General features: G+C 33.6%; 1 protein-coding gene across 2 annotated transcripts in view; it reads right to left on the reverse strand.

Moving 5' to 3' along the window:
* Nucleotides 1-17: 17 nt before the first annotated feature.
* CLVS2 (clavesin 2) overlaps nucleotides 18-18,628 on the reverse strand; it is an 82,093-nt gene continuing 63,482 nt past the window's right edge. The window contains exons 5-6 of one of the 2 annotated variants that reach the window (XM_012536426.3): nucleotides 18,334-18,458; nucleotides 18-17,846 (exon numbers count right to left, since the gene is read on the reverse strand). In XM_012536426.3, the coding sequence (XP_012391880.1) occupies nucleotides 18,371-18,458 (88 nt within the window). In that variant the 3' untranslated portion in view covers nucleotides 18-17,846; nucleotides 18,334-18,370. Of the gene's footprint in view, nucleotides 18,459-18,628 lie in introns of both variants that reach the window. The other variant, XM_004263863.3, reaches the window with a different exon arrangement.

The following is an 18,628-nucleotide window of genomic DNA, read 5'->3' on the forward strand; positions in this document are numbered from 1 at the left end:
ACACCATTAGTCACTACCTTGAACTAAGAGTATGTCAACATTGCAGATAGTTCTGTTTTATGAGATCTTCTGTGTCTTCGATCTTCCTTTTACTGACACATTTTGCAAATGTGTCAATGCTGAAGACCACATTGCACTAAATAAACATAATAGAGAGGGTTTTTTTATTACTATAAATGACAAAATCTATTTCAATAGCACTTAAACAATCTAACTTTTGGATTACACAATACATGTTATATATGACATGACTGATATGCTTCACTTTATAACATATGTTAAGTTACAACATTTTTATTAATGAGAACTCTAAAAAGCAGAATATCCTGATAAAATTAATTTGGGGTAATGTCAAGATATTTTTAAGTAGCAGGCATTTGTAGTAGAAATAACCTGAGCATTAGATACCCAAGTTTTAAAATCCTGCTTCTTCCATTTATTACTCTGAACTCATCTTCACAAAGTCTTTACTTTCATCAAACTGAAGTATGAGTTAAAATAGCTTCTTTACATTAAAAAAGTACTTGGTACATAATATGTTCTCTCTTCTTCCATGTTTATTAAGAACATTTAAAAAGTAGAATAAGCTATGTATTAAGTAATAAATAAGGTAAAGTAATATAATTCAGTGTCTTTAATAATTTTAGCAATCAATCAATAATCATTTTACTGTCTGTACTACTAACAATATTGACAGCAAACATAATGACCAATATTATTTCAATATTCATCAATATTTTGAGACTCTTCTTTGTCATAATTTTCAGTTTTGCTTAATAACAATCAACGCACACTGAGAAGCCTTGGTCTCCTTTGGCTTCTAGTTCAGTTTCATGATACTTGCTATTTTCCAATTCCTCATTTGCCTTGGTAAGCTGCATCCTCAATTGATGGGCATGAGTTATTAATGGCAAGAGCACATAAGGATGGATGTAGCAGGAGACATTGGTCAAAGCACCATAGTAGTTTTCTCTCTCTTCAAATGGGGCTCCAAGTTCAGGAAAAAGCTACTACACATATAAATATAAAAGATGAAGAAATCTGGAGCAAAAGAGGCAAATAACGTTTATGACTTTCAGTTATAGATGTTTTCCTTAACACTAAGATCAGTTTATAATGATAAAAGGGTCAACCCATTGACAACATACCAGTTATAAACCTTCAGGTACGTAATAGTAGAGGCCCAAAATACATGAAAGAAAAACTGACAGAATTGAAGGAAGAAATAGACAATTCAACAGTAGTAGTTGGTGTTTTCAAAATTCCATTTTCAATAATGGATAGAATGACTAGACAGAAGATCAACAAGGAAATAGAATACATGTACACTGTAAACCCACTAGACGTACTTGATATCTTCAGAGCAGTTTGTGTTTCATAATTTTTTACCTAAATGTAAAAATTATAGTTTCCATCCTGTAACAATTAACACTAATAGTTAACATTTGCTATTTACCAGGCATTATCCTAAGTGTTTTGCAGGTTTCTTATTCTTTAATAACCACAACAATCCTAATGGTACAAAGAAGATGTAAAAAAAAAAAAAAAAAAACTGGCTGATGTCTCATAGCTGGTGAACGACAAACAAGGGTATTATGGTCTGAATTGTATCCCCCCTGCTCTCCACCCTGCCAAATTCATATACTGAAGCCCTGAACCCCAGTACCTGAGAACGTGATTGCATTTGGAGATAGGACCTTTAATAAAGAAGTAATTAAATTAAAATGAGGCTGTTAGGGTAGGTTTGAATCCATTCTAACTGGTACCCTGATAAGAAGAAGAAATTTGGACATGGAGAAACACCAGGGGTGCAGGTGCATAGAGGAAAGACCATGTAAGGACACACTGAGAAGGCAGCCACCTCCAAGTCAAGGAGAGAAGCCTCAGAAGAAACCAAACATGCAGACACCTTGATCTTGGACTTGTAGCCTCTGTGAGGGTGAGAAATACATTTCTGCTGGTTAAGCCACCCAGTCTCTGGTATTTTGGTAAGGCAGTTCTAGAAAACTTACATTAAAGACTTAAACTCAGTGTCTGACCTGAGGGGCCACCGTGCCAACCATTACTCTAGGGCATGATGGCAGACATGGTTATTTTTGTTTGTCCCTGATTTTTTAATATGTATGAGTTGTTTTAATCTATCTATGTTATTAATACCCACTTTGAACCTTTTTATCCAGGCAATTGTAGAGAGCTATTTAATAATCTAAAAGTTACTTTAGGTTCTGAGTAAATCGTGATGGATTTCTTGTTGGTCCACAAATGACAAATCTTATAAGAGATCACCTCTGACTCTGGAACACCCATTCTAAAAGGTATAAAATGATTTTACTAAGAAACTATTTTAGAAACAACCTGGAGGTTGTGAACCCTAGAAAAATTAGAGGCAAAAGAATCCCACTAGAGTATTTTGCTTTCCATAACATTGCCTCCTATAATCCAGAGAGGATTTCATCTTTGCTAGGTGATTATTTAAACAGAAGGAATCCATGGGAAATGACAGACTCCTTGTTGAATACTTTCTGTATATACATGACCTCAGAAAATCCCGTCTAAACTTATGGAAAAGTGCATAGGCAGCAGGTAAAATCTGAGAGATTTTTGCCTAGACCAATACATAAATTATATGCAAGAGAAGAATAAATGGCTAAGCAACTCTGATTCCAAGGAAAGTTACAATTCCAAGGAAAGTTGTCAATTCCAACCAAAATAGAATACCTGACATAATGTTCATCTACAATGTCTAGACATTTATTCTTAAATCAGTGAGCTTTCAGCCTCTTACACTGATATTTTCTTTTCTTTCTTTTAATGTACAATATTGAAACACATTGCATTGAGGCACATGCCGAGAGTATTGGTGATAAAAAACACATCACAAAGGGAGTAGCAAAGTTCCTAGAATATATATTTCTTAAAAACTAAATTAGGTTTATTATTCCAGTGCTTTTATTCTGCTGGAGTTAAAAGTTCTTAAAATGGCAATCAATTTGAAAGACTTCTTGTACTATTGATATGTAGGTACTGTGACAATTCCTCCCTTTGTAAAATAAAAAGAAATGCTATATTTAAAAAAATTATTTAAATAATGCTAAACTGACAAGAAAATAAGGGAAATCCTCATATGATAAATACAAGACAGGTGTGAGAATCTGAGGAAGGATTTCAAAGACTGAAGACGGCCATTGACGGGATCTTTTGCCATTCCCATTTCATCTGAAGTTTTGGCTTGAATAGTTACTGAAAATATAGGAGATATAGCAGGGGCCCTGTATGAGGCTGGAACATTTGAAACACACAACAGTAAATGAAGTCAGGGCTATTTAAGACTAAGGTTAGATGCTTGATGGGGACAGGGCAATATTTGATCGCCATCATTCACTGTGTACAAATATCAGTTCCACAGAGATCAAGGATTAAATGTGAGAGGCAAAAATGCAAAATGTTTTAGAAAAAAAGAGAAAATATATATTTTTTAAAGAAAAGAATGCATAGCTTTCAAAAATTTTAATATTAGAAAATAAGAAAGACTTAATAGTTTAGAATCCAAATTAAGAATTCATGTTTTAAAAAAAGATCCACAAAATTTAACACAAAGAAAAAGACAAATAAAATATAATACAGTGGAGTTAGTGAAATAAGAAGCAAAAGTACAATACAGTTTCAACTAAATTATTGATATAAAAAGGCCTATGGCAATGCTAATAAAGAAGACATATATTAATAATATGAGGAGTAGGAAGGGGAGGTGAATACAAATACAGCATAGGTACTTAAAAAAACAGAGATTAATATAAAATTTATGCAAAAAAATTTGAAAAGTTTATTGAAAATGATCAAATTTCTAGAAAAAGAAATACAGGCAGGCATGCCTTGGAGATATTGTGGGTTGGATTCCAGACTACTGAGGTAAAGTGAATATTGCCATACAGCCAGTCATACAAATTTTCTGCCTTCTCAGTGCATATAAAAGTTATGCTCACACTATACTATAGTCTACGAAGTATGCAATAGCATTATGTCTAAAACACAATGTATGTACCTTAATTAAAAATATTTTATTGCTAAAAAATGCTAACCATCATCTGAGCCTTCAGTGAATCACAGTAGTAACATCAAAGATCACTGATCACAGATCACTATAACACATATAATAATAATATGTTTGAAATATTGCAAGAATTACCAAAATGTGACACAGAGATACAAAGTAAGACAATGTTGTTGGAAAAATGCAGCCAATAGACTTGCTCCAGGCACAACTGACACAAACCTTCAATTTGTAAGAAAACCCAATATCTGCAAAGCATAATAAAGAAAAGCACAATAAGAGGAGGTATGCCTGTACAATAGCCTAAACCAGTTCAACGAGAAACTGAAAATTGAATTAGTCCTGAAACCACTGAGGATGTGCTATTAAGGGTATAAATATTTACATAAGGAAAATACCAGTCCCAGATAACTTTGGGCTTGCCATTCAAAGAAGAGAAAATCCAATCTTGCTCTTTGCAATGTTATATTTTTCAGAGATCTACTCATAAGTGGTAAAACTATAGAGAAAATAAAATTAATCATTAACATAATTTGGGATAGTTATCTTTAAGTGGAATCAGATGGCATCGTGTAGAGACGTGAAGGAGGATTTAAAACTATTGGTAATGGTCTATATCTTAAGCCGAGGTATGGATATATGGGTACTCCTTCTGTTATTCTGTATATATACTACAAACTTTAGCAATGTCAGAATGGCTTAAGACAATAACAATTTCTTAAGTTTTTATTTGATTTTTCAATAAATAATACATGCACAAAGTTCAATTAAAAAAACATGGAAAGGTGAAAAGTGCAAATTTCCTTCCCACCCTTACTCAATCTACCCAATTTCCAACTCCCCCCAACAGACAACAAATGTTATTAATTCCTTTGTATTTTTCTGCATTTCCTTAATATACAAGCATATATGTATATTTATTTTGTTCCCTTCCCCACTTTTTTACATTAACTATAACATATTCTGTACAATATTCTGTACGTTGCTGTTTTTCTGAACAATGTATCTTAGAGATCTTTCTATTTTAGTACATAAAGTGTTTCCTCATTTTTTTTACGTTTGTATAGTATTCTGGTTTATTTAAGCAGATTACATCAGATCTGTATAGTATCCTTTCTATGGATATAGCATATATTTTTAAACATTTTTTCTTCCAATTTTTTGTTCTTGCAAACAATTATCCTATGAATATCCTTGGAAATACATTTGAATATATCCTATGAAATATTTCTCATGTATGCAAGTATGTTTGAAGGATAAATTCCCAAAAGTGGAATGGCTGAGTCAAAGTACACTTCTTTTTGTAGTTTTGATAGATATTGCCAAACTGTCATCCATCATAAAAGGAACGTGAGGAAGAACTTATTTCCCCATAGCCTCCTCAAAAGAGTGTGCCCTGAAACTGCTCCACTGAATTTTTATTTCTCTCATTTTGAGCATGGTACAGCATCTTTTCATATTTTTAGAGAGGCTATGTTTTCTTTTCTGTGAACCATATGTTTATATCAGCTGCCCATGTTTCTATTGGGTTTTTCTTTTTCTCATCCATTTCTAGAAACCTTTTAATACATGAGAACTTAGCTCTATATCTGTGATATGAGTTGAAAAATTTTCCCAATTTGTCCTTTGTCTTTTGACTTTTAAAGGGCTTGCATTTGAAATTTATCATAATACATGGTATGAAGTATGAAGCTATGCTGTTTTTGATTATAATTCTGTTTCCCGAAGAGAAATATATTTAAATTAGATTACTCCCAACTTAGAATACAATAGTATTATAAGTACTATGGGTTTTTTTAAGTGCATTATTTTAAGATAGTTGACTCTGTGTAATATTTATGTTCTCAGTATGGGTCTAATACCATATTTTCACACATTATTTAAAAAAACATAAAAATGCAGTTTAAAAGTCAGATAAAATGATAATGGCCAAGTAACTCCAAAGCCACCATTTTCCAAACTCAACAATAGCAATGCTGAGATAATCTCTGATAAAATCTGATACAGAACATTTTTACTCCTTTTTAGTGAACTGAATTAAATATTTCTGTACACTTAGATTAACCAATTTATTAAGATCTATAGTTCTCTCCAATTTTTTTCTTAAGATTTGAGAAAATCCAATCTGTGAAAGATATCAGCCCATAAAATTCCTATAGCAAATCCTATGAGAAAAGCTCACAATAAGGTAACACAGTAGGGGAAATGCTTGTGGGAAGCTCTCTCCCAAACAGTACCACAGCTCTCCCATGGAACACATAGTTGATTTGCAGCCATCATGATAGAAAAAGTCACCAACCTCCTGGCCTTTAATCGTTGACAAATGTAGAGACGATAGTCAAGAGTTAAGTTGAGTAGTTGTGCTGAGCTGCTCCCCATCCCATTTTCTTCTTGAAATCAAGGAACACATGCTTCTAAACACAAGATAGTTGGCTTCATTGGGTGACTATTGTTTTCTTAGTCATAGGCCTGATAAAGTTTCATCTTCCTGCAGGACTGGGCTTATGCTACATCTACTGATTGTTAAGATCCTTTCAAAGGCTGGGCATAGTGGATATGTACAGTCTGTTTCTAATTTTAATACCCCTGAATATTGTGCTCTTAGTGTTAGTAGATGTTTACCTAATATAATACTGGTGGAGAATTCCAAGCACAGTATATGGTATGGGGAAAAAATGAAATGGGGACATATGCAGGAGAAGAGAGTTTAATAGAAAAGGGTTAGGAGAGCAAGGAAGAAGTTATTAAAAGCAACAAAAGTATCACCAAATTGGTTGAATCTTCATTCTAGTATGAGCATTTCCCTTAATTAGTTGTGTGACTTCTAGCAAGACAGACCTTATAGGTTTCCATTTATATACTAATAAAATGAGCAATTTGGATTACTTAATCTCTGAAGGACCTTCTAGCAGTAGCATCTATTATTCTCAAGGAAAACAAAAAGAAAGGTAGTTTTTGATTGTGGTGAGGAGGGCCATGCCTGAGGGATAATAAGAAAGCTTTTTTTGCTTTTTTCCTTAGGTGTTAACAACTGTCTGTTTGGCAGTCTTCATTAATCAAATATATTGAATAATTACCAAATATCCTCATAATCGTTCCAAGTTAAAAATATGTATGCTACAGATTCTTAGATTTTTTTAAAGTCTTGAATTATATCCATAATTTGTTTTATTATTTTTGAGAAAAGTTTGTTAAAACATGTTTATAATAGCCATTAAATGACAAAAGAGCAACTGTGGCAAAATAAGGTTTAAAATTCTTTGCGCTAGAAAAATTGCTTTCAAATACCTTTTAGTATGTAAGTTGTATAAAAACCACTATTTGGCTTCCCTGGTGGCGCAGTGGTTAAGAGTCCTCCTGCCGATGCAGGGGACACGGGCTCGTGACCCGATCCAGGAGGATCCCACATTCCGCGGAGCGGCTGGGCCCGTGAGCCATGGCCGCTGAGCCTGCGCTCTGCAACGGGAGAGGCCACAACAGTGAGAGGCCCGCGTACCGCAAAAAAAAAAAAAAAAAAAAAAACCCACTATTTTTTTCTAGAGACTGACTAAAATCTTTAGTATATAATCAATGAGGGAAATAAATTTATAAAGACTTCAGAAACACATCAGCTCACAAAAATAGGTAATACTTTCCTGCTCTCAAAAACAGGATGTTTTATTATGATCGTAATAGATTATCTGGTTTTTTCCCATAAATTTAATGCATCAATTGTTGGTGGTCTGAAATATTCCTTTATGAAAGTCAGTATGTGAAAGAAGACTCAATTTTTCTATTAGTTAACTAACATGGCATCTAGCCTGCCCTAATATAGACACTTTCTTTTAGTGATTTTTCTGTATGAACAGAAATAGAGAAGCCCTATGTTTCCCCAAGATGGAAGTCATTTGCTGTTTTTCTCTCTATTTCATAAGTGAAACTTTTATTTGCTCACGGCTCCTCCTAGATGAGTTATAATCTATATTCACCGTGTCTTGTAATTTGTCCAAACGTTCTCACAAGTTTCTCTGAGTATTTTATAATATGACTACTTTATAAAAAGCAAAACTTCTAAGTTTCACATACCAACAGGAAGTAATCCTTTTAATTCTACCTAAATTAACACCTCTGGATCTACGGTGATCGGAGCGCCCTTTAACTGTGATACTGACACGTAGAATACACCCAAACCTTTTCAGGAAAACCATGGGTTTGTGGTTCTCCCTGTGGATGAGGGAAAATAACAGATTAAATGGAAAGATTAAATTGTGCAGTCTATCAGGGCTCATTGATCTTTTGTTCTTTTGGTCTTCTTTTCTGATGAAAATTGATGTTTATTTTTCACATATAATGAATTAAAGCAGTATGGAATTTACCTTAAAAGGGACAAAACTGGGCAGGAACTGGCACCTCTGGATGACCCTGAAACGCAGCTTGTAAGATTCATTTTCTATGAGCATCTGCAGCCCTGGCAACCACTGGCAGTGCTGAGCAGAAATGAAGGAACTGAAGAATCCTGATAGCCATCCCCAAAATAGCAAGGAGAATGATAGATTATATTGTATTTTTCCATGAAAGGTAAGGGGCCAGATTAACAAGAGGATTTATAACAAGATCTAGCTCATGTTTTGGGTACAAGTATTGTCCCATTTCACAGGTGAGGAAACAGAGTGCCAGAGGTCACACAAATTAAACTAATAAGTCTTCATTGTACTTACACTACTACCTGACAGTATATAATTTTTCTTATCTACTTTTTGCATGTCTTCTCCAACAGAATAAGACTTTCATAAAGACAAAGGCTTGGTTTTGTTTACTCCCGTACCTCTGGAGCTTAGAACAGTACCTGGGACAGATAAAGTGCTCAATTAATGTCTGTTAATGTTAAAAATGAAATAAACTGAAATCATCATCCAGTCCATTCCACTGCTTCAAGGGGAGGACATTACAGCTGACACTGGTTTGGATCACCATTCTGTCATTCCAGAAGTCACTAAGTTCTTTCCAGTGATTTGCTGTTTATAACAATCTCATCAAATATATTGTATCAAGTCAACAATAAATTCAAAATAACATTACAATATGCCCACAAATGTTTAGAGTCCCTTTAAAAATATTTTATACTTCTAAATACTAACACCATTTTCATATGTCTCCATTTTTAATGACAAAGTTACTCATAGCTATTTGACACGATGTCTTCTAAATTTACAGGAATTTAGCTTATGACGAAAAGATTGAAAGGGCATATACGCACATCCACATTTTAGAATCTGAAATTTCATTTAGCGACACTTTATTGAACAGAAATCCATTTGTCCTCAGAAATCAACAGACTTGAATAATCTAGACATTAAATGAAACATGAATACTATGGGTTTAAGAATATAATAAAGTGACCTATTTTGTAAAATTTCTAAGTCCATTAAAAAGTGCATATAATGAATAAATTTATCAAAGAACATATTGTTAGGATTCAATCATAAAAAAAATTCATGAAAAAAAATTCAGTAAAAGATAACATGAATTACAGTATCTTCCATGTACTGTGCATACTTGAGCTTGAATCCCTTATTTCTGAAGTGATGCTAAACACATTCTTGAAGATTGGCAAAAAATGTTGCCACAGAGGCAAATGGCTTCTACTGTACAGACTGTCAAGGATAGAAATACAAGAAAATCCTGCCTTGTTTCTGAACAAGAGCCATTTAATGTCTTCTCTATAGAAGAAGGTTTTCCAAACTATCCATTAACCCTGATTGCAATATATTTATGTAACTGACAAGAAACATGATCATTGCTGAGTACCAATGTACATACTATACATCACAAAGTCACTAAAGACTGGTTGTCTCCTGAAAACACTTTCAAACATCTATCCTTATTTTTCAAGTTATAGTTCTTTCTTCAGTACCACCTGTCAATCCTTTATTTTCAGTGTGTTCTTAATAGAAGTCCTGGTAGGAAATTATAAAACTGGAGGATTGAATTATTACAATGTAAGGAAAGGCACAAAAGTGTAGTGGGGGAAAAGGAATAGCATAGGTTTAGCAAGAACAAAAGGATAAACTGCAAAGGATAAAAATCAGAAACTTGTCACACCAAGAATCAATATCTAAGATATTCGGTTACTAAAATTATGGGTGTGTCCAAATTGTAAAAAAAATAATATGGGGATAGCTAAGGACAAAAAAAATGTGATTGTAAAGTTCAGAAAATGATACCTGCAAGTAAAGTACAGAGAAGGGAGAAAGTTGGAAAGCCAGTTAGACTATATGAGTTTGATCAATTCCTGTCGTGTGGTGTCAGGACTATAAGAAATATGTAAAGATATCAAATATAAAACTCATTTGATATAAGACTTCTGTTAAGAGGGCTCATGGACTAAGTAGTGTAACATATAGATTTCTAGATCATGGGAAGCTCTTAGAAACACCAAAAAACTTCCTCATTTATAATTGTTTCAGAGAAAGGGTGATCATTATCTCTTTCCTTCTTCCTGCTTTTTCCCTCTCCTTTCCAGTAAAAGTAAGTATATAGGCATATTCTCTTGATCTGTCTTCCAAAGTGGAAGAACTATGGTCTTTTAACTTCCTGCAATTTTTAAAAATTGGAATTAACTAGGATAATCAACAAAGAACAATTTACTATGGTTTTGAGCTCAAAATGACTTTTCATCTGAGGTATCCTGTAGTCTCTCTAGGTGTAAATATAAGCCATGAATATATAGACACAACATCTAATGATCTTAGGGTGACTTCCAAAGATAAAGCTCAAAAGTTATGTAAAATTTGGGCCCTGGAGTAGAGACCAGATTTGGGAGAAAGGGGAAGAGAATTCTCGGCTCATGATAAATTCCCACTTTGATGATGTTTTAAAAAAATATTTCTTATTAAGAAAAAAAGGACTCTCCTTAAATGTATACTACTGGCTAATACATAACTTGTTGAAACAACTTAAGATATTCATGCAGTCTTTTTGGATTTGCTACTAAATTCCAGTCACTATTCAAGGCACTGGTAATACAACAGTAAACAAGACAGACACAAATATCTGCCTGTGTGGAGTTCATATTCCATTAGGGGAAAATGCAAAGTGAACAAAATAAATAAGCTTTATGCTGTATTAGAAGGTGATAAAAGCTATGGAGAAGAAATAGAGCAGAAAAAAATACGTGAAGAAACACAGGGCCATGTGATTTTAAATAGGGAAATCCAGAGAGTTCTAAGAAGGTGTCATTTGAGCAAAGATCTGAAGGAGATGAGGGAATAAGCTACGGGGATATCTGGGGGAAAGAGGCAGAAGGAACAGAGAGTAAAAGTTCTGAGGTGGAGGAATGCTTGGCAATTTCCTGGGAGTGCAAGGATGACCGTTTAGCAAGAAATTAAAGAGTAGATGAAAGCTTAAGAGATGATCTAAGAAAAGTCAAGGTCAGGGGTGAGAGGGTATAGTGTCTAGAACTTTAGAAGCAAGAAATTACTTAACAATTACATTTGCATCGTACAGGTAAAGATGCCAGCCCAATCAGAAAATATGCTCTTCTGCTATACTGGTGCTTACAAACCTCGTATCACTCCTCCTCAAACATCGTTATAAGGACTGTGGTTTTTACTCTTGCAGAGAGTTTTGAGAGGAATGAAATCATCTGAGCTCACTAACATGTTGTGCTATAAATTGATTCTAGGGGGCAAGGGCAGAAGCAAGGACACTAGTTTTCAGATTATTAAACTATTCCAGGTGGAAAATGAAATCTTGGAGCAAGGTACTGATGATGAAGTTTAGAGAAGTGGTCAGAGTGTGGATACTATACTTTGAAAAGGAGCTAAAAGTATGAGCTAGCAGATTGGATGTGGTTTTGAGATCAAGAGAGGAGGGATAGAATGACTATAAAGTTTTAAGCCCTAGAAACTAGAAGGTTAGGGTTGACTCTTAGTGAGATGATAAGGTTATAAAGAGGAAACAGGTTCAGGATAGAGAAGTTTGGTTTTGTAAATGTCAAATGTGAGATGTTCGTTAAACATCCAAATAAAATGTTTAGATATATGAATTCAACAGAAAGGATATTACCAGTCTTCCCACGAATCCCAGGTACAAAGAACATTTAATAATTTTCTAGCAATAAAGTCTTATTATATATGTTTTTAAATTTTTAGGAAGCATTTATAAATCAGGATGCAAATATTTCAGTCCTATGCAACTGAGTGAGTTGTGTTTATATGGGTATAACGTAGCATTTTTTTCTTAAAAGACAACTAAGCATTTACGGTTTCCAACTGATACTTTTATGCTTCCAGTTAGAAAAAAAGGGAATAAGAGCATATTTTATTTTTAGAGAAAAGTGATACTCAGAGATAAGGGTTTTGGTGGTGCTGCTGTGTGCAGACAGACTACACACCAGAGCCCTGCCCATCATGTCCCCATGGCCTCTGTTCTTGGGCTAAGCATGTTTAACTCTTGATATCAGAAAGTCTTGACATTTTGAAATCATTTTCTGTATTTAGAATTAGTAATACAGTTTAATGCACTTTTAAGTGACAAGGAGTGCAGACCATATCTCTGGCTTTTTGTGTATTGTCTGGTTGCCCTTGTTTTATTCCTACTCAGGATGCTTCTGCAGTAGCTGCTAGAAACGTGGGCTCCTCCTGACAGAGCTTTACAAAGAGGTGGCAATAACGAGACTTGATAACCTCAAAAGCTGTGCACAGGAAAATCATCTGCGTTTGAGCTAAAGAAAGTCATGAAATCAATTATAGAGGATTCTAGTTAGGTGTCTCTTGCCCCTCCATAGATGGTTTTTCATCCACAGGTAAGATAAACGAGGAAAACTCGCAGAAGATACAAATGTGTATTTATTAAGTCAGCATTTTTTTCAAGTCAGAATGAATTTTTTTTAAATTTTACTTAATTATTTATATAGAATTTAAATCAATGTTTTTTATAATTCAAATTTCTGAATTTAGTTCCTTGTCTAATCCAATAACATTATATGAAAATGTGAAAATGTTAGTTATTTTACTTATTGATCATTCCCATTGCTCCATGCAACTTAAAAGTTAACTTACTTCTTCATTCAAGCTCTCCTTTGAAGTCTTGTCTAGAAGTTATAGACTATTGAAAATGTAATTTTAATGAAATGAATTGTGTTTTTCCCTTTAGCCCCAAACATACAAGTATCAGAAAATTTCAGGTGTCCTAACCAAAATAGCTAACTACAATTTCTCTCAAAATAAAGTTCCTGTTGCCCATTTTTAGATGACATTTTAGAAATCTCCATTTCACAGATGCAAAGATCCGTACTACAAAATTCAACATCTACTATATGCAAAATAAAGGCTTTTTTAAAGCAAAAATGTATATTTATTCAAAATTACATTATACCATTTTTAATATTGTATTGGAATAAACAATTCCCTCAAAAGGTCAAAGGTAGTTGAGCCAAATAGTAAACAGTGTGCTCAGTATTCTTATAATTACCTCTTGGACATCTTATTTAATCTGTTTTGAAAACAAACACTACTTAGTTTGGGGAGTTTTATTTATCTTTTACACAAATATGAAAACTGAAAAACTTAATTAAGAACAAGACAGAGCTTTGAACCTCTGTTATATATAACCAATTATAATGCATTGCAATTTTTTAATATGGTTTAGGGTTTGTTCACTTCTTATTTAGGTCCCTCTCATTCACCACAAGAACTAAGTTTGACAGAATAAATGCATTGCTATCATTAAGGAAAAAAATATTTGCATGAAATTTGAAACTAAGTCAAATACTGACTGACCAAATACCTTCTGAATTGTAACAATGTCCACTATTTACTATAAAAGTGCATTTATTGTATTTAAGACCTATGCTTATTTGTTTTCTAATTTTTTTTTATTTCAACAGTATCATTTGCACTCCTTTAAAAAAAATAGTACAACTTGAGTGTCTCAGTCCAGTGCATTGCTATTTCATGTTTTTCTCCTACAGTATAGGGGAATAGATTCCCACGCTCAGCGCAGAATAGGTTCCATAGTATTATGGCCATGTGCCGGGCTAATCTATGGATATTTACTAAATAAAAACTTCAATTCATGAAAAAAATGATATGCTTTAAGCCATTAAAGCGATATAATAATGTTTCAAAGCCAAGCCTCCTTATGTATTTATTATTTTCTCCCTTTCAAATAGTAATAGTGCTAACTAGTTCCAAGAGCATATTGGAAAACATTTTTTTCAACTAAAACAAAACAAAATCCTTTTCACTACTAAAGATAATTACACACACACTGGATATTTAGCCAGTCCTCCACGTTTGTTCCAATATATTTTAGGTAATCTGCTGATTCTTACATGATCTAACAGCCTCATAAATTTAAAATGTATCACTATTTCTTAGGCTATATAGCTATATAGCACATATAAAATGGAACATTTGCCTATTAGCCGATTGATGCAAAAAATGTAAATACCGTATCTGAAAGTTCACACATCGTGCCAGAGCTCTGCTCCTTTTATTTTGTGTTGAAAGTCATTCTGAAATGTCCTCATAACTGGCGGCAATTTTTCAAGTAATTATTAATAAACACACACCAAATAAGAAGCAAAAGAGATTATTAACCAACCAAACCAGCTAGACGCTTAGATAAAATAACATAAGATTGTACAACCTTTCAGCAGGTTTTCTTGATATAACTTCTTTAAAGGACCATAAGCATGTCCATACGCTTTTGGGTTATTTGTAGATGAAAAGGAAGTCTGTTCCTGAAGACACACTGCCATAGCTCTAAAAGTTTCTTTTTGTGAAGAGTAGTAAACATGTTTCTTGATGTTTAAAACAATTCTGCATTACCTTGATGCATCAGAGGGACCTCTGTTCCCTCAGAAATATTACGGAAACTTCAAATGTTTAATTTAACAATGTGACCTAGTTAATATTAAAGAGAACCCAGCTGCTTGGCTTTCTTGCTTATGAATGTACGAATTTTCAGTACTGTAAAGTAAACAAGCATTTTATATGAAAACACTTAAGGAATGTCTCTGCCTACACTTATGCAAACTATTAATGAAATAAAAGTAATCATGCATGTACTTCAAAAACTTGCTTGCAACACTCAATTTAATATTTGTATATTGTTTTAGCATAGTGCCATGTTTGTCAGTAACATGTTGAAGTTACTGTATTGAACTTACACAATAAAGACAATACTATACGAGAATACTCAAAGCAAGACCTCAAATATCCTTCTTCAGATTATAGCTATATTTCACCCTTATAATATAATAGATGCATGTATTTACTTTTTGGAAGAGAGAACAAATAGAATCCATATTCTAGTATCACTGCTTTATTCCATTTTTAAAGAGGCACTTCTTCATATTTCTTAGAATATATTTTTATGATAATCTCTTCCTTTTAAAATATCAGTCAAAAATGTGTGCAAATATCACGGACAACATAAGGAAGTTACTTATTTTTAAACCAGCTTTGGAAGCAGCTGCCCCTGAAACACTGGAGAAAAGAAATGATACAAGAAATAGAAGGTTAGGCAGGCTAAGTGAGGGAAGTAAATGAATTATGGGCCTATTCCAAATCAAATGTGGTAATTCTTTGATGCCTACAAATTTTAAGTAACAAGATAACTGAAAAAGAAAAGCATAGCTCTCAAAATAGAGAGGCAAATCATTAGAGCAAACAGTCTAGTGCTCGAGTGTATGTGTGAATGGGGATGTACTATCTCAATGAAATCGAAAGAATATAAGGGTGCTTATTTACTATGTATGTAACAGTAGACATAGCAACATAACACAGAAAATCACATGAGGAAAAAGAAAATTCCTAAACAGTGTTAGTTAGCTGGTGCTGAGGGGAAAATTCATAAAGTTGATCAAATGTTCTCTAAGCAGCTTCAAAAACATTACTGGAATTTTTTTCCAGACTGAAAAGACATAGGCAGACCGAACTAGATACAGCAATTTCAAAACACATCATTGTTGTAATTTGTTCATTCATTTAAAAATATTTTACACAATCCAGCCAACTCTCAATTGCTCATTTGAAAAAGAGCCGTCAAGCAGCAATGCCAATGCAGTTTCCAAATGTGGGGTAGGGAGAGAGTGTGAATGATACTTATAAGTGGGTAGGTATACACATAAAATATGCCTTCCAAGTTATTTTTGTATATGACACTAGCCTATGACAGGGGGAAAAAAAAGCTGGCTATGCTGGTTGACATCTGAAGCTGGTAGAATTCTGAAAATTGGCAATAAATGGTGCATATCAAATGAAACTCATGAAAATGCAAGGTTGACTGGCCTCCTGTACTTACTTTCTTTCCATTTTATTCCATCATATTGCCTAACACTTGCTTGTATAGTATATAAAGCCCAATGCTAAAAAATGTATGTCAAGTTGGCAAAAACGTAAGAACAACATTGGTTAGGTTCTTAGATTAAGAGTTGCTGTGGCTTTTTATTCCAATGCATTCCAATCTCTGTAATATTTATGGGTGGAGCAGAGGACCGACAGTCATTATTCTTCTGCATTTGATTGGAGGTCAGCATTTTTAAGGTATCTTGCATTCATATTTTTAATGTATATTTATGTATTTTTACAAATACTAGACAGTCCATTGGTGACACTGCAGAATTGTGTACTGATCTTGATTTTAAGATTCTTAGCTATAGAATTAGAACTTGACTTTTTAAAGCTTTTGACTAAGAAGTATATGAAGGCTGCTTGCTACATGCCTTTATTTCTGTTGGTTTCCAAAAGTTCCTTGAGATATTTTTCTTTCAAAAGAATATTTTAATGTTAAATCCTCAGTCTCAAAAATTACCACTCTGAAAAGGTGGTAAAAATCTTGCTTTTTCACACTAGAATTTGAAATTTAAAGTTAAATTTTTAAAATGTGCTATCATTGCAAAATTTTTATGAAGTGAAAACTTTAACATAAGGATTCCAAATCTAGATTTATACTATAATATAGTATCTCAGATGCCCTCAGAAGATTTCATTATCTCTCCTGGATGCAATATGCTCTTAAAATCTTTTCTGAGAAGAAAACGTGAACTTACTGGATCATTAGGAAAATTAACTTGAAATTGGGGAAAACAATATTACTCTCCATCACCTGATACTGCCTACTGCCTTTGTTGATACCTGTTGTTTTTTTGAAGACAAAATATATTGCACTAAAATGGCAGAGTCAAGATTGCATTACAAATTAAATTGAATTCCCTTAAATAAGTTCACTGAAAGTCTGTTTTACTATACCTCATTTTCATTAACTTTAATGGAAGTGGTTTTCCAGAGTTAGCATTGCATACAGTAATCTATTACGTCTCTAAGACCATTGAATATGTGTGATTTACTTTGTAAGCCTGTCACATTGAGGATTTATTAGAGCTCAGTAAAAATATATACGTGTGTGAGAATATATATATTTTTTCAACCAGTGCACAAGAATTAGAAATTAGCCCCTTATTGGTACTTGGCAACTTTTATGTTCAAAATTAGCTGTCAAATACTATTCATGTATGAGTTCTCTTTCTCTTGATCAAAGAGTTTTGGGGGAAAAAGTTTCTTAAAGTACATCAGACAGGGATAAAATGGGGTCTGGAATAAAGGACACATTGTGAAGACAGCAGTTTAAAAAGAATCCACTCTCTTTCAGAATTCCACATCTTAATTTGGGGAACATATTTTTTCACAAGACTCCAGGAATTAAACAACATAGAAGAGTTCAAGTGTTGAGTTTACCAGGTCATTTGCCATTCCTTGTCTCCCAAATGCAAGGCCAGTGATAGTCACCAGGGTACATTTTCTGTGAACTGAAAATCACTAGACAGTTAATACATTTATCATAATAATTTCCTAGAATCATCTAGTTCCCTGTGCCCATTAAATGTACATTTGAGTACGACAGTTTCAGAGAAAAACAATGAAACAATCACTATGATAGCTGAAATATGGCTTCATAGGAAACAGGGCTACATTTAATTAGCTTTAATTGCTTATGTGTCTTTTCTGTTCTTGTTATAGTTCATATCACTGGCATAGACTCATAAGCCAATCTTCCAATTTAAGTTACTACCAAAATTTACAAACTTGACGTGAAGAGTACATTGTATTTACAAAGAACTTGGCACTTACAGAATAAATTATTGACCTTTTAAAAAAAATTCAGACCAGGGCACCCATGGTTCAGGCAAACGGGAAAGCCTGATGTCTTATATATTATGCTACATTAACGTGAATAAATAAATTTCCAGCTGGTAATTCCTCCACAGCGCTGGCCCTGGTGCTGAAAACAAGTACCTTCCATTTCTAATCCATGGGGAGGGTAGAGAAGTTATCAGTCCAGAGAGAGCAAAGGTTGCATGTTTTCTTCCTCATTTTTATCCATGCGCTTTAACACTGTAGGATCCACAACTGATTGGGATCTAGAAACGATAAAGCCAATGTCAGTGCGTTACTGCCAAAGAATCACCTTCTGTTCTCTGTCTTTTCTCCTTTATTACTTCTCTCATGGATGCGGATTAACTTTTTCTACAACAAGAGACTTATGAACTGAGAATGCTGCACATTTAAAGAGATACATTTATGGTGATGT

This window comes from Orcinus orca, chromosome 12, assembly GCF_937001465.1.
Source record: "Orcinus orca chromosome 12, mOrcOrc1.1, whole genome shotgun sequence".
NCBI classification, from domain to species: domain Eukaryota; kingdom Metazoa; phylum Chordata; class Mammalia; order Artiodactyla; family Delphinidae; genus Orcinus; species Orcinus orca.